Here is a 23352-nt window from a genome sequence, read left to right as displayed (position 1 = left end):
TAATATTCGATAAATAATTATATTTAAGGCAATTATATTTAATAAATAAAATTATTTAAAAGATTTTCAAATCTTAATGATTGATTTTAACGTCTATATTGATTTTTCAATAAAAACTTTATCATTACGAAATTATGAAATTAGGGTTTTCAATATTCACTGTTATGTGATTGTACAATGAATGTAAAGCTAAATTAAGCTTATTAAAATAAAAATTTTAAATTAAAAATACTTACATTCAATGTAATAATAAAATATATTCTTGGAATAGAGAAGAACGTTTGAGATTTTTAATTAATAAAGAAATTTTATAATTCATGACAAAATTTTATTAAAAGATATCAGGAAAAAATCTAAATCATGAAAGTTAGAATTATAATAATCATCATATTATTCGGTATAATTTTTTAATCATTTCATAGTTTACAACAATTAATGAAGTAATTAAAAAAAAAAAAAACGATATTGAGTTATCGCTAGATATTATCAGCAAAAAATAAAACGAAAAAAACATATGACAGTTAATGAAACATTATTGACAAAATTTTTTTTCTAAGATATTTTATTAAACGATATTTAATATTTATATCGATATGAAGGGTTATCGATAATATTACTTAATAATAATAGTTTTTAATCGGTGTAATTAATTAATAACTACTTATTAATAATAATTAATAATAAACTGCTAATGTAATTATGTTTTCTTTATCATTTTATGAACTAGTAAAGAGATTTAATTTTGGAAAGTATTCTTATAAATTTCAATTTGAATTCTTAATTATAAGTATTAATTAATTACATCATTCGTCTTAATAATTAATAAATAGGATATTAATAGCAATTTTATTTCATATTTGTTCGTTTCTAGTTATATTAAGGTATAGTCGTAAATTTTATTTTAGTTTTGGCTTAGCAATCATTTTTAATAAATTCATCAGTCTACTTTTTAAAATCTTTAATAAAAAAATAATACAATCTTTAAAAGAAATATTAATAAATGTAGAAATTAGCAAAGGAAATTTATTTTTTGGATAAATTAAGTTAATATATATATATATATATATATATATATATATATATATATTGGAAAATATATTGAAAATTATGATAAGCAAAAAATACTTTAAAAATTTTTCTTAATCGCAAGCATTTAATATTAATTTTTAGTTTATTTAAAATTTTATTTTACTGGTGTCCATGAATTAGTGAACATATGTTTAGTCTAATATAAATAATGTAATAAAAATATATGTACAATTTGTAAATTAGAGTTTACACTTAATACATTTTTTTTAATTTTAACAATTAAATAAACAAGTAAATAACAAGTAATTATAGCATTGATATAATTAAATAATAATTATTTGACACTAAGTGTAATGATACTTTGTACTTAAAATACTAGATATGATTGAATAAAGTCATGTTCTTTGATCATTATATTAAAGAAAATTCGTAAAATATTGAAAGTATTTAATGTTTTAATATTGTATAAAGATTATGCTAACGTAATGTTAAATTTATTTACGTTATTAAAAATTACATTTATTAATAATATCCATAACTTGAATTAAAGTAATTGTCAAATGAAATTTATTATTTTTCTTTTTTTTTCGTTTTGTTTGTAGAGGCTCTTGAAATTCTTATTTGGCATTGATTTGTCATATTCGACTGTAAAAACATGAGTCAACTATTCGCAGTTTCTCGTTTTGCATTTATCATATATACATGTGCTCTTCTCTGCCCACCTGATTCCACTTTAAAATTGCATTTAAGGTAATCAAAAATCCGTATGAATATATAGTTGGGTCCGATTGGTCAAAATTTTGGTCGCAATGTCATTGTTTGGAAAAAGAACTCGAGTTGCGTATCGATTTGCACATTTTGTGCCTTCGATATCTCATAAATTGTAGATTTGTATATGTACACACATGTGCTTTGCTGCTAGTGCCGTAGAACGTCGTTGTCAATTGTAATTATTGCCTTTGTTGCTTTATGGATGATAATTTAAAATTGTTAATAATTAAGCGCATGTCAAGAGTTTATTGTAAATAAATTTCAAAAGTAATATCAAGGTAAGAAGAGTATTAAGGGACAATTTTGTCCATTATAATTGATTTTACAATAATTATGCATAAATAGAATAATAGTTAAAGACATTAATATAAACATTATATTTTCTTTCATCCAAATTTATGATATATTGTGTATTTTATGAATTTGATGTATTTAATCGTCATTTTTTGCAAATTGAATATAAGCAGTGAATTTTAATATTAACACGTATTATATTATATAATATATACTTTTACCATATACATTATTTCTCGTTGTCTAAATAGTTATAAATTTACTTTAATGACAACATTTAGAAATACCAATATGTCTATGTATTAAATTGGAAGAATATTTTACAGGTTATATTTATTACAAGTATTAATATTTAAAAATAAAATTAAAATCGTATATTAAAAGCAACGTGTTAAATAAATGTATAAATTATAGTAAGTTAATGTAATAGAAATTTAAATAAAACGAAAAAAAACCATATTTACAAATTAATTATATAATTGTTGCTTAAAGTGAAAACAGAATTATTTCAAAATTATCTTAGTCATTGCGAATTTAATTTAGTTATTTATTGATATTAAACGATGGGCTCAATTTTGCAGACGATAGTTATTAGATTATATCAGATTAAAATTTAAAATAAAATTTTGTTTTTTTACATGAATTGTTAATATTCTAAAGATGGGTAATCAGGAGACTCCGCCATCATCTCCGTATATGGAGGAATATATTGAAGAAATAGATGATAATGATTTAGATTCAATGGCAGACGGAGATATCGAAATAATAGAATCTTACCAAGTTGAGGAAAACGAAGAAGAAGCAAGCGACGATATGGCCGAAGAAGAAGTAATTGTGGAAGCTATGGAGAGAGAAGATGCGAGCTGTATATTTGAAAAACACACTGGTATTTAATAATTTTAATTTGCTCTTTTTTGTTGAATTATTTAAAAGAAAATAGGAAAATATATTTATCATAAAATTTATAGCTTCTGTATTCTGTGGCTCTTTAAGTAAAGATGCACAATATGCGGTAACAGGCGGCGAAGACGATAAAGCATACGTTTGGGATGTGAAGAGTGGAAAACTTATTTTGGAATGTGAAAATCACAAGGACAGTGTTATATTCGCTGATTTTAGTTACGATGATTTGTATTTAGCTACAGGAGATATGAATGGTATTATTCAAATACGAAAGACATCCGATAGAACTATAATTTGGAATGATGATATGGGCGACGCCACAGTAAGTAATCATATAAAAAAAATATTGTAATTCATCTAGTAACTTTTTACCAAAGCAGTGAGATACTAAGCTGCTTATGATTCTCAATAATTTCATATTAAAAAAAAATATTAATAAAAGCAATGGTTAATAAAAGTTGTTATAAAGAAAGAATAAAGTACTACGAAGTGAGTACATACATCAATTGTTCTAAAGGTAATACAATGCGTTATTTATTCCACAAAAGTAGCATTAATATTTATATATATATATATATATATATAGCGTAATATTTATTTTAGTATTAATACAAAGTTGTTTTTTTCATTGAAAAGATAAATTAATAAAATTTAAATATAATTATGGATATTTTGGTTTAGTGGATGCAATGGCATTCTATGGCGCATGTCTTACTTGCTGGATCTGTCAAGGGTGAAATTTATATGTGGAAAATTCCAGAGGGCGAATGTAAAATTATTCAAGGATTTGGAAACAGAACAGAGACTGCGTGTCTTATGCCAGATGGTATGTACAATACTTAAAACAAACTAAAAAGTAATGAAAATTGTTAAGAATTTTAATTTATTGATTAAAAGATTTTTTACACTAACTTTGGTTTAATTTGTAATTGTATTTTAGGGAAAAGACTCGTAGTCGGTTACGAAGATGGCGTAATTCGTGTAATAGATTTAAAATCCTGTGCAATTTTGACAACAATTTCATCTCATATTGGTCATAATGCTGCTATTACGTCTCTTGATTGTCACATGGATAATAATTTAATTTTGTCAGCTTCGGTTGACAAAAAAACTATTGTTAGTGCTGCTAATACTGGCAAAGTAAGAAGATTAAAAATAAGACAAATTTAAAATAAATATTTTTTATTAATTCGAACGAAATAAATATATCTTCTACAGATAATTAGTATTTTACAAGATTTAAGCAGCGATAGTGATGATAATATTGACGAAAGTTGTAGTTCTGATATTTCAAAAGGAAACTGGATAGAAGCTGTTTCATTTTACAAAGATCCCGTCCAACATATCGCAGCCACTGGAAGTGTTAATGGTTACATATTCATTTGGGACGTATCGAGAAAGGTAAATCCTAACTCATTCTGGTAATAACAATTTCTTAAAAGATGTTTAATAAACTAAAGTACATTGTTTTTCTCATTTTTATTTTTAATAAAGTAATAAAATTTGTTAATACACATTATTCTATTATAAAGATATAATTTAATTAATTATTATTCTTTATAACTTTATTATATTTAGATATTAAGACATAAGATAGATCAAGGGAGTGGAGTTGCTAAGCTTTTATGGAAAGAAAATACGTTCTTAATATTTTCAGCAGGCTTAGATGGAATATTGAGATGTTATGATTCAAGAACAGGTGGATGTGTGCATACTTTCTTAGGTCATACCGAAGATATTCTTGATATATGCATATCTAAGTTAGTATATTTTTTATAAATTATTTAATATTTAGTTTATTTAATCATTGAATACAAATTAATATAATTTAAAAATCTTTATTTTTATTTTAGAGATGGCAAAACAATTTTAACAACCTCTGATGATACAACTGCAAGAATTTTTGAAATTAATGCAGTTTGATTGCCTTGTGTTGCAAATTAAGCAGTTAAAAAAATTTTATCTTCCGAAGAAGCGCATTTATAATTGATTGATGCAATCAATATTTAAAATTTCCAAGACAAAAATGTTATTAATTCATTTGTTAAATTTTATAAGAATTAGCGAGAATTATAGAGTAGAATAATGTTTATTTTAATATATTTTTGCATTTATAATGCTCAATTAGGAAAGTAATTGATTACTTATATTTTGGCATAAACATATTTTTGTAGAATTACAGACTTTGTTTATTGGTATTATCTTAGGTAAGAATTAGATGATTATTTTCATTGAAATATTTCTATATTTATACAAAAAAGCAAAGTTTGTGATAATTATGGATTTAGGAAAATATTGGTAATTATTACCAGTCAAAACACATTGATAATAATTACATTGATAATGATTATCAAATATCGTAGATTTTAACTATTATTACTTAAAAAGCATAGTTGGTCATTTAATCTAAAATTTCACTTGTTTAAAAATGAATTTTTATTAAAGTAGTTTTACTGTACACTGGTTGTTTATTTAAATAAATAAACATTTATTATTAATATAAAATTTAAACTTTCATTTGTAAATAGAATAATTTTTTCTTTAAAAATTGTATATAACATATAAAATAAAATACTCTATAAAAAAAAAAAAAATATGGAGTTCATTTCAATTTTTCTTCATATCAAAATGTTTATGCATTTAAATAATTTCATTAAAAACTATAAATTAAGTAAGGAAGTTAATCTTATTATTAACTTTTAATGGAATATTAATTACATTAATTAAATAATAAAACAAATATTGTATAAAATATTTTTATTTCAATTAATGCGATATCAAAAATATATTATTAGCAAATCAAACAAATCATAAATTTAATAAAAATATTATAACTCTTACTTTTCACCATCATTATAAACATTGACTTTTCTATATTTTTAATTTATACCACTCGCAATCAAGCTTATATTCTTTTCCTTGCCAATTAAATTGTGTGGGACCATTTTCCGCACCATTCTCGAAATAGAAGTGTGAGCTAAATTCAATAGCTAAACTTGATTTTACAAGGCCAATACCGCCTATGACTTCTGGAGCAGGATGATAAACTCTACCAGAATGTACGCTCATGAAAATTTTGTTTGGCTCAAATGGTATCTGAGAAACGATATATAATATAATTTGTCAGATTGTTTATGATTTCGCAGTAAAAATAAATTGTGTATTTATTATATACCATTAAAAGTTCATGTGCATGATTATAACTAAAATAGTCTTCTTTTTTACCAGTTTCTACGTTTTCTTTTTGTAAAACTTGTGTAAAGACTATCGGTAGATCATCACATTTAACATAATTGCGCTCTCGACCACACAATGACAAATATGGAAAATCTTTATATCTATCAGTATTATTTAATCTCAATCTTTTAAAAAAAAATGCCAAAAATTTTTTGTCTGAAATATTAGTATAATATCAACATGTATAAGTTAATAAGTCATATATATATATAATTATGCTCATCAGCATATTAATTATATATGATGAATATCTAAATAAAGCAAGAATTCTCAGTATGAATAATATAAAAATTATACCTTTAAAACAGGATGTGAAGTTTTTTATTTTTGTATCGTCTAGAAAAAGCTATATATCATTTGTTATTTATTTGTTTACAATTTAACGCAAGTTTTAGCAATTGTTAAAAATTATGTACTAAATTACCGATTAATTACCATTCCTTGATGATCGATAAAATAAAAATATTCTCTGACTCTATGTTCTGGACTTTGACCCTGTACGTAAGTGCAGCAATACCGAAAAACATAACGTGGAGATTGTATTATTCGAAATTTAGTTATTGAGAAATTGTTAAGCATACAGTTTAATATCACCATTATTATTATTTAAAGATTTATTTACATTAATGTTATTCTGTGCAGAGGTAAATAGGTAATTACGAGGCCGATCAGCTGTCAATAAGAATCAGCTGGCTTAAGGAAATTTCAAAGGTGGTGGGGGGTGATGAGTATTACATAAGATACAAAAAGCAAAGAGCTTCAAGTATTTATTTGTATTGTTGAAATATATTAATATCGAGATGCTGAAATCACGGTAATATTTTATAATTCAATTAATTTATCGTATGGATAAGAAGTTGTTATAATACAAACGGCTTACTATTGTGCTTTGTGCGAATGAATGGACGAACAATCAATGTTTAATAATACATGCTTTTAATATTTAACAAAAAAAAAAAAAAAAAAGAAAAAAGAGAAAAGAAAGGATTTTTTCTCTACATTAAAGTATAAATAGTTTAATACTTAAATGGCTTTCGACATTGCATTATATATCTATGCAGTTAATTTAATGTTTAATATATAAATGCAATGCGAACGTATGGTTTTATGCACGCACGCACGCACATTATCTATTGTCAATAAAACGCACTCGAGTATTGTGAATTGCCATTATTTGTTCAAAATCATATGTATTTACTTAAGATAAATTCGTTTAAACGTAAAGACTTTTAGCCAAAGAGAAGGAAGATTGGGATGTTGGAGAACGAGTGCTCGCTCTGATAAAAGAAAATTGAAAAATATTTTTATTAAACGAATGTCGGCTAGAAAGCAATAGAGGAATTTTGAATGAATCGAGACTTCGATTCTCGAAGAACTCGAGCGACCGTTTCTCGAACGTTAGAAATTCAAGGTCCAATGATCAACGTCAGACCATTCACGGACGCAATCGCAGATAAATGTGTACAATGTTTATGGCCAACGGCCCACAATATAACTGCAAAAGGTGGATCGTCATCTGGTAGTGTTTGTAGATCAGTGGCAATCCATGCAGACGAGTAAGTAGAGGCGTGTTAGTAAGGCGTTTGGTGGGATTGTCGTTAAGTAGGAGGTGGTAGAGGAGGAGGAGGAGGAGGAGGAGGAGGAGGAGGAGGAGGAGGTGGAGGAGGAGGAGGAGGACAATGATGGTGCGATGGGGTGGGATAGAGCGCGAGGAGGGGGACAGAGTCAGTTAGAGAGAACAGACGTGGGACGACGTTGGAAGTGTGGCCTAGAGGAGCGGAGGAGCCGTGATAGTAGTTGTGTAGTAATAGTGATATGGTAGTGGCAGTAATAGTGTAGTAGCGGTAGTAGCGGTAGTAGCAAGAGCCGAGGAAACGAGATATTTGTTTCTCTGTCTCCCTCCCTCGTTTGCTCTCTCTCTCTCTCTCCCTCTTTTTCTTTTTCTTGGATCAGTGCGTGCAGCAGTGTCTTGGGAGGTAGAGGTGCGCGCGCGTCGAGGTGAAAAAACCTCGTCGAAGTTTTGCATGTGTCGTGGGGAGGGAAAGGGTGAGGAGCGTGCGAGTCGCAGGACGGGTGTCGTGTGCGCGCGAAGGGCGACGGGGATCGAGGTGTGAGAGGCGACAACGGGATAAACGGGACGTGCACTGGAAAGATGCTGCGCACAGATTCCGCGAGGAAAAAATTGCCCGAGCGTAGCTGCGGCGTTGCGACGGTGGCCGACCGAGGAATTGTTGTTACTGCCAAATAAGTCCCTCTCGGGTAACCGTACAGCCAAGGCCTCAGCTTCTCATGCGAGGCCCCTCATCCCCTCCCAAGAATGGCTTCGTCTACGAGGAGATCCTGGAAACTCCGTGAGTATCCTAACCGTTTATCCATTTTTTCAAAAATGAAAATAATACCTTGTATTATTTTTCGTTTTCAAACGGTATTATGCGTTATTTCCTCTCTGTCTCTGTCTCTGTCTCTGTCTCTCTTGCTCTTCCCCTCTCCCTCTACCCCTCTATCTCTTACTTTCCCTCTATCTCCTGATAATCTCTCCTACCCGCGCACCAGGCCTACACATGCATGCATGCGCGCACACATGTGCATTATCACGTACGTAAGTACTCGCTCTCTTTCTCTCTCTCTCTCTCTCTCTCTCTCTCCTAATTTTTTTTTACATAATTAATTGATTTCCGCGTCGTTAAGATTATGATATTTAAACATTTATGTTTCTTGTCAATGCGTTCGTTACTTCGATTCAATCTAGAAATAAATATTCCAACGATTGATTTTTTTCTTCTGTTTATCAGTGATGATAACGTGTACTTGATTCCCTATATCCTGACAATCCATTGTTAATAAATTTAAACCTGCACTTCTTTCTTCGTCGGGCTTTTCATTTTGAGTTAGATTTTGAAATTTAATTAAGAACCTCTACTTTCCTGTTCTATTTTCAATATTCTTCTATGAAAATATCGTATATTGTCAAGCCTCGGACGGCCCGTCTATCAATTTTTTTTGTTTTTATAATTTTGTTCAAGCGTTTGTTTACGATAACAATTAATGGGCGTTCAATATAGAAATCAATGTAAGCGGGAAGTCGATTTATGATAGCATAAACGAGCCCGATAATGGTATCATTAATCTGTTATAGAATTAGATGATTTCTCGCTATTTATTTTGATGACTTATTTTTTGTTTTGCAATATAACGTTGTTATTAAATATCTTATGTTTTTCATAGTTTATTCAATGAAATGTGTCTGTTATATGAGTAATGAGTAGTAACATGTAAATGTTCATGTCAATTTTTTTAGCTTTATCAATGAAAAAAGCGTAAATTTCATTTAAATTAATTTGCGAATTCGTTATTCAGTTTTTTCATTTACTGAAAATTATATTCAATGTAATTTTCATTTATGAAATCAAATAAAATAAATGAATATTACATTATGAAGGCTACTTATTTGCCTTTGGCTTTTTATAATTAATTGATATTTAAATGATATTTCTTCTTAACTTTTTTGCCTTTTTACGAATGATATTCACAATTTCATTAATTTCATTTTCTTTAATTTTATAATCTGCAGTAATGCGGTCCATTCAGGCTTATAAGTTTCATTTATTTATCAACTTGACTCATCAGAAGCATAGTGCCTTTGAAATTACATTTAATCGACAGTTTCATTCATATTCATTCTTTTGTTTCATTAACAATTTCTTTATAAAAGTCTTAATTTACAAAATATTATGATTAATCTTTCAAATCTAGCGTTTGTTATCAATTGATAAATTATAAAATAAATTTTATATTCCACTCTTATATCCAAAGATGATGTAATTTAATATTAAAAGCATTAACAAAAGACTTATAGAAAACAAGTTTAATCGTATTATTATTTCCGTTGCTTAAATGGCCAAATAAAATAGGACAAAACATTTTATTTTTACAAAAATTTTAATTATTTTTTGCTTCTGTTCTTAATAGTAAAAATAATTCTGCTGAAATAGACGGGCTTTATTTTTAATCCATTTCCTACTTTTTCTTTCCTGTAATATTTATAGGTCAATGCATTACTGAATACCGAGTTTTCTCTTTGGATTGTTAAATATACATTTTACAGTAAGATGTTTTGTATTGTTTGTATCTAATACAAATTCGAGTGCCAAGTAGACATTGCTAAATCTATTTTTAGATGATTTTTTGGAAGTTATATGCAGTGAACTATTTATTTGCAGAATAAAATTAGAATTTATAGGCAATGAATTATTATTTTTTTATATTTTGAGTTTTAATAATTCAAGCTATTGGTATTTTATTAATGATTACTAACAATAATACTAATATAAAATTTTACAATAATTATAAAATTATAAAATTGTATTATCAATTAATAATTGTATTGGAAATTATAAATGGACGATATGTATTTCTTGTAGATTTATAGTTTGATCTTACTTATTAAAATAAGTTAAAATTAAAAACATTATTTTATTATTTATATATGGTAAAAAGTATTGTACTAAATTGCTTATAAATGATTAAATCACTATAAAGAGTAAAAAAAAAAGTTGCCTAATAAAGGTCCATCGTAATATTGAAAGTATGAAGTTATATAGTGAATTATCAGAGTACTCGTACTTAAATATTCTAGAAAGTAGCTCTTTAGATATGAAATACATTATTTATGATTTACTTATAGCATTCAAAGATTTATACCTATGATTTAATAGAAATGATATTTTAATAATTTTCCCTTTACCGCTTTGACACTGATGATTAAAGCGATATTTTAACTTTTAATGTTCATTGAATAGTTCAAGTAGTTTCATAATTAATTTATAAACTTTATACAATTATATCACATTTATTATGCTCGCAGATGTAGATATATAGAAATTTAAACGAATATAGATAGATACTTGAAATACCTATATAATATAATAATTCTTTAAGCGATTATTGAATTTGATAAAGTCTGTATAATTTCAATATTTTTATAATAAATTCATATAAAAATCTTATTTATACGATTATTGTTATTATAAAGTAGTGTAGTCTAGTATAGGCAACTTAGCTAGTATGAAAATTATGACATGTTTATGAAAACAGTATGGTTGCATCATAACAGGTATTTCAAGTTCCTATTAGTATTTAATGTAGAGTTGTATGATCTATATTTCTTGTAAAATCGTCCGATTTCAATGAACTATTGAATAATATAACTTTTTATTAATTACAGAGGATTTTACTGCCCATTCCTCGAATGTCAATTGCCTATCACTAGGTCACAAGTCCGGAAGAGTTTTAGTCACAGGTGGAGATGACAATAAAGTCAATTTATGGGCAGTTGGAAAGCAAAATTGTATTATGGTTCGTAACATACTTTGTACTTAGCCTCATTAATTATAATATTATACATAAAATAATATTGCAAATAGATATTTATAGTTTGGTATTTTATTTTTAAATTATATTTAATTTATCATAATAAGAATTAATATATTTAAATGTATTCATTAGACATTATACCTGCATTATATTATAAATTTTTATATTATATTATATTATTATTATCATCATATTATCTTTTATAAATTTATTACAAAACAAATTTATAAATTTATAAATTATAAAGCAATGAAAAGTTAATGTCTATTTATAAAGAATTTTCTGGCTTTAGCTTTGAAAGTAATTTTCTAATGATGTATATCTAATTTTAGAGCCTTAGTGGCCATACTACTCCAATAGAATGTGTTCGATTTGGTCAAACGGAAGATTTAGTCTGCGCGGGTTCGCAAACTGGAGCATTGAAAATCTGGGATTTGGAGCATACCAAACTATCTCGTACACTCACTGGTCATAAAATGGGTGTTCGCTGTATGGACTTTCATCCCTATGGCGAATTATTAGCATCGGGTAGCTCTGACACTACCATTAAATTATGGGATATTCGCAGGAAGGGCTGTATTTTCACATGCAAGGGCCATGACAGGATAGTAAACAATTTAAAATTCAGTCCGGATGGCCAATGGATTGCCAGTGCTGGGGAAGAAGGCACGGTTAAAGTGTGTACAATTTTAAAAATTTTTAAAAATAATTTTAAATTAATAGAAGATCGTTACAATTCAGTTATTAATTAATTGTCGCATAATAATTTCATATTGCCAAGTAAATATAAATTACTTAATGGATATCGCATGTACAATTATATATCAATTTATTTACTAATAAAAATATTACTTTCAGTTGTGGGATTTAAGAGCTGGTAGACAGTTACGGGAATTCACAGATCACAAAGGTCCTGCAACGTGCGTAGAATTTCATCCACATGAATTCCTTTTAGCTAGTGGTAGTACAGATCGTGTTGTTCATTTCTGGGATTTGGAATCCTTTCAACTGGTTTCTTCCTCCGAACAGAACAGCACCGCTCCAGTCAGGTAAAACATTGTCCATTGCTTTAAATTTAGAATAAAAGAATAAAAGTATAAAATTATTATAAATTATAGGCATTATTTACTTTATTTATTAACGATTCATGTATTAACTAAACAATTTATTAACAATTTTAATATTCGTTGCAGATGTATATTTTTTAGTCATGGTGGTGAATGTCTCTTTGCCGGATGTCAGGATGTTTTGAAAGTTTATGGTTGGGAGCCAGCGAGAACTTTTGACTCTGTTCCGGTTGGTTGGGGAAAGATTCAAGATGTAGCCATTGCTCAGAATCAATTGGTAAAATCATTCGTTATGCAATACTTCTTTATGTTATAGAGTTTACGTAATCATATTTTTTTGCACTACAGATAGGTGCGGGTTTTCATGCTTCCAATGTTGTTTTATACGTGTGTGATTTGAAAAAAATTTCACCAATAGGAAACGATACATTAACCTCGCCATTTTCCTATGGAAATTCTTTAAGAAAAAGCTTCTCTAAAGAACGACCAGCGAGTTTAAAGAAACACACGTTAGTAATATTTGAAATTTTGATTTATGTTTAATTATTCATATAATATATTTCTAATATTCTGAACTTGTAATTTCTTCCGCATTATTATGCAATTACTTTTCTATGAAAGTTGTAATGTTTTTTTTCACATCTCATATTTTTATTTATTTTGTATTCACATATGTAAAATAAATGTTTTTAATGATATTTCTTTTTACAAATCAATCATGATAAATAATGTAATTAATGATGATTAAATATATTTTAGAATGGATGTAAAAACAATTGAAGAAGATAAGTCGGGTACAGATCCAGAAGATGAGGTAATGTTTGACATACCAAATGTCACCGAGTACAGAGATGTCTTCCAGCCTACGCGGTCGCGTAAGTAATGTACCTAAAATAAAAAAATACGCAATCACATTTCTGAATCTAGTCTTAAAAATTTGCACAAAACAATCACGTGTTCACTTTGGTCTCACAATTCTATTGTGTTTACTAAATGAATTTAAATACTATTTACTAAATTTGGTCTTAACATATTCTTTGAAATTTATTCTTTCTTTTCCTTCAATGATAAACTATAAATATTTAACAAACGCACTTTTTGTTGTAATTATTGTGATAAATTTTTCTTATTAACTCTGTTATAATATAATACTGTATAAATATATTTTATACCTTTTAATCTATAGTTTAATAATGTTCTCAGTCGGACAATCAAATTTCACATTATTGTAACCATTACGCAGAAAACCATGATATTCAAATTTCTTTTTAATTTGAAATATTTTATAAATATAAGAAGTATCAATAACTCTTTTGTCTCATGAAGATATATTAGGATCGTCATTTTTGTCTTTTTCATAAAGGTTATACGTTTTTTTTTCTTTTATATAAAATATAAATGTAAGGAAAATTACTATTTACAAAGTTCTCGATGGAAGTTCAAGGGAGAAGAAGGCGTCGACTATATTTATAGCCAATTCCAAGCTTAAACCATTGTAAAAATTTGTTATAAATGAAGGCTTTTCACGTAATTAATGATATTAAAGATAATAAAGGTGTGCTTTAAAAAAAGCAAAATGAAAAATATTCACTTGAGACCAGATTTTAAAGAGATATCTATGAGTGAGCATGCACTATGCACGATATGTTTCAGTAACTCGCACCCCGCCTCCGCTGCCAGAGGCTTTTCCGGAGCCTTCCGAGGAGCCAGGTAATAATTAACGACAATTCTTCTCTCAATGTGTGATCTTTATTCTGATCAATGCTAAATGCTAAATGTTTGCACTATTTTCATATTTCTTTTTCTTTCTGTCTGTCTCCCCCCCCCCCACCCTTTTTTTTGTTTTGTTTTAAAACTTATGTAAAATAGTGGTAACAATTGTTGTTTTATGATAAGGATGGCACATGTTGTTAGCGAAAATTTGTAACGTTTATGAGAAAATTAGCATTTTACCGTTATTGATTCTGTGTTACAGCCATTAGCTTGCTTTTGGCACATTTTGCATTTTAATCGATAAATATTATATATTATACTTATATGTACTGATTCCTAAAAAAAAAAAAAAAAAAAAAAAAAAAAAAAAAAAAAGTCTGATAAAAAAGTTAGTAAAATTTTTTAATAGAATATCTATTAATAATGGAAAATTTCGAATTCATGGTAGACCGTTAAAGCAGACGAAAGTGAAAGTGTTTCTAAAGCGCTATTGAACAAAAAAAAAAAAAAAATAAATAAATATAATAATAATTACGGTCATAATTAAAAGACTTCGATTAAAGCAGTTTTCAAATAATATTTGTAATTGTTAAAACTTATTTATAAATATTTAAGTATTAATTTATGCGATAAATGTATTTCACATTAAGAATTAAATTAACAATTTAATTGAATATCATTAATTAATTGCACCCGATGATAGACAAAAAGAAATCTTTTAGTTCAATGCATTTTCATGGCTAACATTTTTGTGCAAATGGTTTAAAAATAATTATTCGACTCTCGGACGTTTCCCATAAAACGTGCTGTGTAAAACATGTGTGTATTTTCTGGATTTATACGTATAAAGAGCCCGAAGGTGTATGTAATTCAGTTGAATAAAGAAATATCTCGATCTAACCGCAAACGATCATATAACAAAGTCCAAAGTCGCACCGTCTCTTACGCGAAACATTGCGCACGTTTTTCCAGAGCCATTGCAGTCACAAATGATCCGCAGTCTGTCAAACTCTATGTCAAGTCTATTGAGCGCCGATACGGAAGAGAATGAGACGTCGACGTCACCTGTGCCCATATCCGCGCCCCTACCCAAGCCGATGCCAGTCCGAGTTCATCCCATAAAGTCAACGCCGCTTATACAAAGGAGCCCCATAACGCCCATATCGTCAACCAGTCAAATTAGGTAATTGAGACAACTTTGGCTTGTAGATGGCATCGTGTGATTTGAAAGGCCGTTCGATTTATGCCTTTCGGTGTTGCTTCAAGCGGTAGTATCTCGAAAATGCCTTTAAGCAGCCGTATATAACGAGATGCATTGCGAGCTATTACTATGATTTATATATTTTGATTACGCATGAGCGTCGTCGATGCTTGGCTTTGAACACAATTTTGGAATTATATATATATATATAATTAACTGTGCCTCTTCGTACTAATTGCTTTGGCGACGATACTTTCCAAGATGGCTTTAATCATTTGAGCGTCAAGCGATGTGTATGATAAGCGTTACGGATTTTTTCTTGCATATTTTCTGCACTTTCTAAGCCTGATATTGAAGAATTTTGTGTAAAATTGTACTACGCTCTTATGTTTTGGCGAAATAAAAATTCGAAGAATCTCCTCCCTCCTCTATCTTGTTTGCTTGTATCACCCAGGGAGTATTGTACAAAACGATCAAATTACTATTAAATATTACGCTCGGATTCGCAACGAAAGTGTGTGGCTCGACGAATGCTCAAACTCCCAATCGACTGGCAATTGCTCCAAAGTACCGCTACATTGAAATCTTATATTTTTTTTAACAATGAACGAGTGCATTTGTAGAATGTGCACTCAATCGATGCGTCGCACTCGAAAGCCAAGGGTTGAAATCAAGCCTCTTATTTGCAGAGCGAATTTACAAGCGAACAGCAAGAATTCGAAGAACCTCGCGCCGGTGCCACCGCTGCGTCAAAGCCTGACCCCAACGATCCCAACGATGGCGACAGCAACGGCGGTGACGGCCGCAGCGAACCTCGGGAAGCGTAACCTCGGACCAGCCTCGCTGATGCCCCCGCCTAAGCCCCTCGGGCCCCAACGCTCGAACACGACCCTTACACCGAGGAACGCTCCCATGGCCGCTGTCTCGCCCGTCATGGACGATGGCAAGCTCAAGTCCAGGGCGAGCAGCCCCGACTACCCTAAGCAACTGCTCAAGCGGCAGAGCAGCTGCAAGGATGGCGAGCAGGGATACGAGAGCGACTTCCCCGTCAAGTGAGTTCATTGTCTCGGCTCTTCGCTAGCCCTCTCACTCACTCACTTGCTCATTTACTAGCTCACTTGCACACGCAAATCGCCACTCTCTGTTCTTCTCTCTTTCTCTATTATTCTCTGTTTTTCTCTGTTCTTACATTTGACTATTATATTATGGATGTTTTTTCCTTATTAGTGTCTTTATGTATTCTTTTTGTAAAATTGACCAATTCACTTTTGTGAGGTACCAGACGTTTTCCATACCGACACTCTGAGAAATTTGCATTACGATGAGCATTTACGACTGCGTAGAAGCTAAGCATAGAAAAGTGTACTTTTTAGAAAAACAAATGTGTGTGTGTGTGTGCGTGTGTGTGTGTGTGTGTGTGCGTGTGTGCGTGTGTGTAAGTAAGCTATAAGAAACAAGAAAAGTGAATTTTAAATGTATTGATTGGTATTGTTTTGTGTCAGAATTAACAACTATTTAATACTTTGATCCGTCGACATTGATGACTCAATTTTTATCTATATTGAATCGCAGATATTTTGATAGTAAGCTTTAAACGTGTTCTTTAAATATACATTAAAATGAAAAATATTATTTATTTTTGCTTTCAAAGACTTAGGGCATGACATTCGTAAAAACGAAAATTTTTAAAGGATGAATGAGATATTCTCACCTATACTTGATAGTACTTTGGTGTTAAATCATTGTCAATAATGGCGCTGGAAGTAAATTCAACAATTATTTTTTCTCTCTCGCAGTATTTATTTACCATGTCACTTATCCGGTTGATTTGTCTTATCTAATGAAATCATGAAACCCGAAAGAAAACTTTAATCTTTTTAATTTACTATAAAATCGCCAATGTACACGATGCGTGAAAAGTAGTTTACACATGACCAAAAGCTTAAAACTTTATACGATTTTCATTAATTCCTTGATTTAAGAAATATCCGTAAAACCTCTATAAACAGGAACAAGCGACGTTTTTACTATTTCATTTAAATTTTATCCATTTTTTCAAACTTTCAAAGTGCACTCGTTAATATATATATATATATATATATATATATATATATATATATATATATACATACATATTTCCTTTTTATTTGTCAGGTAACAAAGACTTCGATTAAAACTGATAGCTGTCAAAGAATATACGGAAACATTCGTTTTTGTGTATTTAAAATTTAAGTTTATCGTTTAACTGATATACACTTGTCTTTGTAAATCAAAAAAAAAAAAAAAAAAAAAAAAAAAAAAAAAAAAAAAAAAAAAAAAAAAAAAATGCTCGGTTAATCTGAGATAATTTTGATTACTTGTAGGCCGAAACAAACCGAAATTAGTAATGTACGTGTCAATGACAATTCATTGGTTTTTCAATTATACATCATAGTAATAATTCGTAAATAAATAGAGCATCCTTCACAATCCCTAAATTAAATACGCGGTAGCTCATGCGGGTGTGTATGCATTTGTCTTAAAAAAATTAAAAAAAAAAAATAAAAAAAATAATAAAAAAAAGGCGCTAATCGTCTTTTACGATGATTACGCTCGGCCACTTACCCATGCTACCTCTGCTACCTCCGTAAGGGCAATATATGCTAATTTAAACTAGTAAATAAATGTCAGCATACATTAAGAAAGATGATAAACTCTTATTTGCCATCAGAATCCACAATTTGAAGCACAGCCCGTCGGATCCACAGCTGAACAGGCCCAACACAGCTCAGCAGACGCGTTCGATCGGCCGGAACTTCGTTGCGACGACGCCCCTGTCGGCCCGTAACCATCACAACAGCAATGGCTCCACCTCGACTCGGAAGCTACCTAACAAGGCCCAGGTCGCCCCGAATCCCAAGACCGAAATACGAGTCGCCCAGTTAAAGCCTTCGGTCCAAGAGACGCAGGAGAAGCACGTCGAGTTCATATCGATGACGGCTGACAAACCCTATGGCCTCGACGTCGAATCCTTCCTGCCGGTGAGACCTAATTTTTATGCCCGTACAATCATTTTGAGTTTTTGGAAGCGTATTCCCAGGCCATTATTAACAACCACTTTGATGTGTTGGGCAGACTTTTTAAAATCAACTTTCTCCGATAATAGGCCATTTGTTAATCGCGCTATTAAATTCTTAATTGAGTAACTTTAACGATTAATTAGAATTTCGGTGACTGTACTTGTTGAAATCAATTGGACTTATGGGTTGTTGCGGTTGGGGGATCCTAGAATTATCTCTTGATATTCATATAATCGATTTACAATGAAATTTTTATTTGTCTATAATATGTGCAATGAATTTAATATCCCGAACATTTCATCTCTTTCATTACCATAAATTTAGTCCTTTAAAATGCCCGAACCATTTCCAATAAACGCGCTATGACAATCCGCTTCGGACGATGAAGAAAAGGCCAAAAGTTATCGCGAGAATCACATAATAATTCACCGCATATTAATTGTGCGCGTAGAAAAACTATTCTGGACAAACGTCGCTGGAATATGCGCAAATGGGAGTGTTCGCCGAGATGTCGGAGGCTGAAGTATTAAATACGATGATGCGTGGACACGAGTCAATGATGGCCGTATTGACGAGTCGGCACCGATCCCTACAAATCATCTATTCACTCTGGCACAACAAAGACATGAAGGTGAGTATTGAACATCCTCGCAATTTTCAATATGCATAGTGCTTTTATCATTGCTTTATTATATAATATAATGTTTATTAAGATTTGCATGTTCTCTTTCTTTGATTACGAAAGTGTGTTTAAATGGCGATTATAAATAGGTGATAGCAAACGCAGAAACAATGCATGTATGTATATTTATTAAGTTCTTTATTATTAAGCATTACAATATCTTTTCTTTTCGTATTTCAACAAAATGTAAAAATTAAAATATTCATTTTATGCGGGATTCTTGTGAATAAATGTTGTAGAAAAAGTAAGAGAGAAAAAAATTGTCTGGATACTACTAAAGAAATCGTCAAATATTTTATAATCAATAATTTTTTGTACAATGGATTTTTGAACATTCGTGTTTTACAATTTTTTCTTTGTAGGAAAACGCGTAATCTTTAAATCTTGTCCGAGTTGCTGAAAAAATGAAAAAAAGAATTTTTTTTATTTTCATATTACGTGTATTAAAATGAATGGTTTAAAAGATTATAAATAAAAGCAATTATAGATGAAATCAAAGTTTTCCTCTTATTAATTTTAAATGATTTCTGTAATTTTTTTTTTTTTTACGAAACAAATCAATGAATGCTATTTTTACTTTGAGTATTTTTTTTTTTTAATTTCCAGTCAGCCGTCGATTCCGCAGTAGCAATGAATGATCTTGCTGTCATCGTCGATCTTTTAGGAGTACTTACCTTAAAACCGTAAGATAAGACAGTTTGGCTAATATTAATATATTAATATATATATATATATATTTTTTTTTTTTATATATGTTAACAGAGCAATTTGGAACTTGGACTTGTGCAATTCCTTGATCCCTCCTATTGGTGACCTTCTTAAAAGCAAGTACGAAATGTGAGTAAAATCATTGATTATTCTATCGCTGTATTTTCAGAGAAATCCCTGGAAAAAAAAAGAAATGACGAAATCAGTTATTTACCTTTTTTGGCCGAACCTCGCTAAAGAAACGTTTATTTGTGAAAATTACGATCTCGTTGAAACAAGTCGATTGTATCACCGTGTACGTGTGTATATATGAATATATATGTGCATTCAACGTATATAATTAAAAAAATTTATGCCAATTTTGATACTCGATATTATTATACTATACACGCATATATATATATATATATATATATATTTTTTAATCAACAAATTCGAATTAAATTTATTGTAATTTATTTAAAATTTTAATCAATAGTCATTACTATTTCATCTATTGACGGTCAAAATTTAGGAAATTAAAACTAATTTAATATTAAAACAAATAATATTATTATTATTTGTCGTTATAAATTCGTAATTTGTTAATTTCAAGGCATACGTAAAGCACAAGTGCATCGTGATCCGGAATTACAATAAATCCATCCCAAATAAGTTAGTCTTTATCTAGGTATTTTCTATTTAATATGACAAATTAATTTCATTTTCAAGTGCAAGAAAAGGGCACCTTTCTTTTAATAGTGTGCATCACGATATAGCATGCATACTAATAATAAATATTCTCCGGAGCTTTTTAAAAAAGGAAATTCATACGTCATGACGAAGGAATTCCTCTTAGCCTTACGTACAATGTCACTAAAATTTACCTCGATAAATACAGAAAAGTAAAGAGCGTCAAAAGTCACGGGTGTATGAGTAAATGTATTCCGCCCGCTTCTACGCGATGGAATATGTAATGTCAAGTGAGCATTCTATAAAAGCCCTGACGAGAATGCGATAATAAAGCAGAAATCGATAATGAGAAAACTTAAAGAAGCTATGAATATGGTGTATAGATTTACAGGATTTGTGTCGGCCCACGCGCTTATCCAACCAAAATCAACCGCAGCGCGTGTCATAAAAACGAGAGTTGCAACATAAAAAATATTTCTCGGGAACACACGATTACGAATGTGTGCGCGTGCGTTTTGTGGTTTCATTTCCTCCGCTTTAAACGAGATTTCATTTTGTATTCTTCAAATCAAGCAGTATATCGATGATTTTAAAGCTTACGTATACTATTATTCAATTAATTAGTCAATTTATTAGCTCGTAATTTATATTCTCATCATAGTAAATGCCGTGGTAAAAAGATTACAATCACCAAAAAAAATTATCTAATTAATTTATGCCCCTAATTCAAGCATACGTGTTTATATTATGTTTACAATAATGCAATATTAATGGATTTTTTATTTTTATTTATTATGTTGCCGAATAATTATATAAGATTCAGTATTAATATTTAATAATTTCTATTAATATTAAATTTCTCGTATTATTTATCTATTCAAGTTCTAACTATCTATATCATTGATTAATTAATTTAAAACCTATTTAATTTCTCTCAATTTAAATTAAGTAAATTAATTTTAACAATAAAAAAAGTATTGGTTAATTTATGAAATAAATGGCCAATGCGAAAAAATCAAATAATAAATATATAAAGTTTGATTGATGCTTTAGTGTGTAAATTTATATAAATTTTGACTTATCAAATATTAGGATATTGTTGTAGAATTTAAATTCTTTGGAAATAAAATTGATCGCCACTTTTATTGTATAATATAATATAATAGAGATCACAAGCATAATTGTATATTAGCAAAATCTCATTTAAAATACAAATACTTTTGTTTTTCAATAATGCTCCTACATACATTCACAAGTTGATGTTGTAGGTAAACTTGTTATTGCAACATTATATTCGCCGGCCGATTTTTGTGTACAATCACTTACTAATGACGGAGTTATATAATTCTGAAGAAATGAATTTTCAAGATGAAAAGATGAAATTATCGAACGTTCTCAAGTACTGTTTTAAGGGACATCCATCTGTCGTGAATTATTTTCCTTACATAATCCTATTCTTTCATTCGTATAAATAAGCTGCATATGAGGCAGAAAAAGTTGCAGGCAAATGGTAACGAATTTTTATGGCCGGTATGAAGAAGTTTTACGATCATTTTCAAACTTAACTTTTTGCCGTAGTCATAGCGAACCTAAATATTGAGATTACAACGACTTGACATTGAATTATTTTTAAATCAATGTTTTATGTATTGATTTATTTTCGCTAAAAATGATTTAAATATTTTTTTCTGATCATAATAAACAGTTTCATTTAACACTATTAATATAAAGTTTTAATAACAATTTTTTTCAATTTAAAAAACAAGATAAAAAAGCCTTTAAGCATAGGTTATTGATTTAAATTATCATTTACGTGAGATGATATTCTACTAAATTAATTAATTTTTTTTTTCACTATCCTGGTTTTAATTTTCTTAAAAATTGATGCAAATACGGGAAAACATTTGTTTTGTTTTGTTTTGTTTTGTTTTGTTTTGTTTTGTTTTGTTTTCTTATCAAGTTTCCTTATAATTCTGAACTTTGAATATAATTAAAATAGTGCAAATGACTTTGCAAGTTCACAATTTACGTCATTAATTACTTACATTTTCGTACAAATATTTATTACACTTTTATTACAGTTCAGGCACACTGAATATTTTATACGATTTGACGAATACGTTACAGAGGCGTGCGTTGCGCATTCACTTTTATTGAATAAAATGATAAAATGCATATATAGAAATAATAAGAGAATTTTCGTTATCAACACTTGATGATTAAAAAAAAAGAAGTAATTAGTATGTCAGCCAGCGGAATCCTAAACATTTTATTTATGTATTATTGTTAAGTAAGACTGTATTTCATAAGTATAATTAGCAACTAGTGTCGTTTTCAAATTTCAAACCGAATGAAAATAAATAAAAATAAATATGAATAAATATGAATAAATAAAAAGCCGGTCTATCAATATTTGACACTCTCATCTCAATCGCTTCCATACATCTTGTACCAATTGAACGGCATTATTACAAAAGCCGTATTATTACGATCGACATATAGCAATGGTTCGGGTAAACCCTCCCACTCTCCCTCTCCCCCTCCTCAATCATCCACTGCCCGCTCGACGAGACGAAATTGAATTAAAAATTGAAATAAAAGCATTTACATCCCTTTCCCATCGTCGCTGTCCGTCATCGTTAC

General features: G+C 29.4%; 3 protein-coding genes across 3 annotated transcripts in view; 2 read left to right on the top strand and 1 right to left on the bottom strand.

Annotated features, from left to right (window-relative positions):
- The first annotated feature begins 1751 nt into the window (after positions 1 to 1751).
- LOC105365178 (angio-associated migratory cell protein) lies at positions 1752 to 4955 on the top strand. Its single transcript, XM_011503273.1, has 8 exons — positions 1752 to 1975; positions 2755 to 2980; positions 3063 to 3319; positions 3679 to 3823; positions 3938 to 4137; positions 4216 to 4398; positions 4576 to 4757; positions 4851 to 4955. Exons 2-8 carry the CDS (start codon positions 2755 to 2757, stop codon positions 4918 to 4920), a joined length of 1263 nt encoding a protein of 420 aa, XP_011501575.1. The 5' UTR covers positions 1752 to 1975; the 3' UTR covers positions 4921 to 4955.
- Positions 4956 to 5839: 884 nt separating this feature from the next.
- LOC105365177 (UPF0598 protein CG30010) lies at positions 5840 to 7149 on the bottom strand. Its single transcript, XM_011503272.1, has 4 exons — positions 6670 to 7149; positions 6532 to 6580; positions 6173 to 6390; positions 5840 to 6093 (listed from the first exon to the last, which is right to left on the bottom strand). Exons 1-4 carry the CDS (start codon positions 6829 to 6831, stop codon positions 5869 to 5871), a joined length of 654 nt encoding a protein of 217 aa, XP_011501574.1. The 5' UTR covers positions 6832 to 7149; the 3' UTR covers positions 5840 to 5868.
- A 990-nt stretch (positions 7150 to 8139) lies between these two features.
- The window catches only part of kat80 (katanin p80), a 23342-nt gene continuing 8129 nt past the window's right edge, over positions 8140 to 23352 (top strand). The window contains exons 1-14 of the mRNA XM_011503271.1: positions 8140 to 8585; positions 11459 to 11589; positions 11940 to 12284; positions 12466 to 12656; positions 12801 to 12951; positions 13023 to 13183; positions 13434 to 13549; positions 14328 to 14384; positions 15360 to 15570; positions 16278 to 16640; positions 18299 to 18608; positions 19099 to 19278; positions 19936 to 20012; positions 20092 to 20166. Of these exons, the coding sequence (XP_011501573.1) occupies positions 8552 to 8585; positions 11459 to 11589; positions 11940 to 12284; positions 12466 to 12656; positions 12801 to 12951; positions 13023 to 13183; positions 13434 to 13549; positions 14328 to 14384; positions 15360 to 15570; positions 16278 to 16640; positions 18299 to 18608; positions 19099 to 19278; positions 19936 to 20012; positions 20092 to 20166 (2402 nt within the window). The 5' untranslated portion in view covers positions 8140 to 8551. The remainder of the gene's footprint in view (positions 8586 to 11458; positions 11590 to 11939; positions 12285 to 12465; positions 12657 to 12800; positions 12952 to 13022; positions 13184 to 13433; positions 13550 to 14327; positions 14385 to 15359; positions 15571 to 16277; positions 16641 to 18298; positions 18609 to 19098; positions 19279 to 19935; positions 20013 to 20091; positions 20167 to 23352) is intronic.

Source organism: Ceratosolen solmsi, unplaced genomic scaffold, assembly GCF_000503995.2.
Source record: "Ceratosolen solmsi marchali unplaced genomic scaffold, CerSol_1.0 scaffold63, whole genome shotgun sequence".
Lineage (NCBI taxonomy): Eukaryota > Metazoa > Arthropoda > Insecta > Hymenoptera > Agaonidae > Ceratosolen > Ceratosolen solmsi.
Note: the sequence above shows the minus strand (reverse complement) of the source record. Positions and strands in the feature narration are given on the sequence as shown.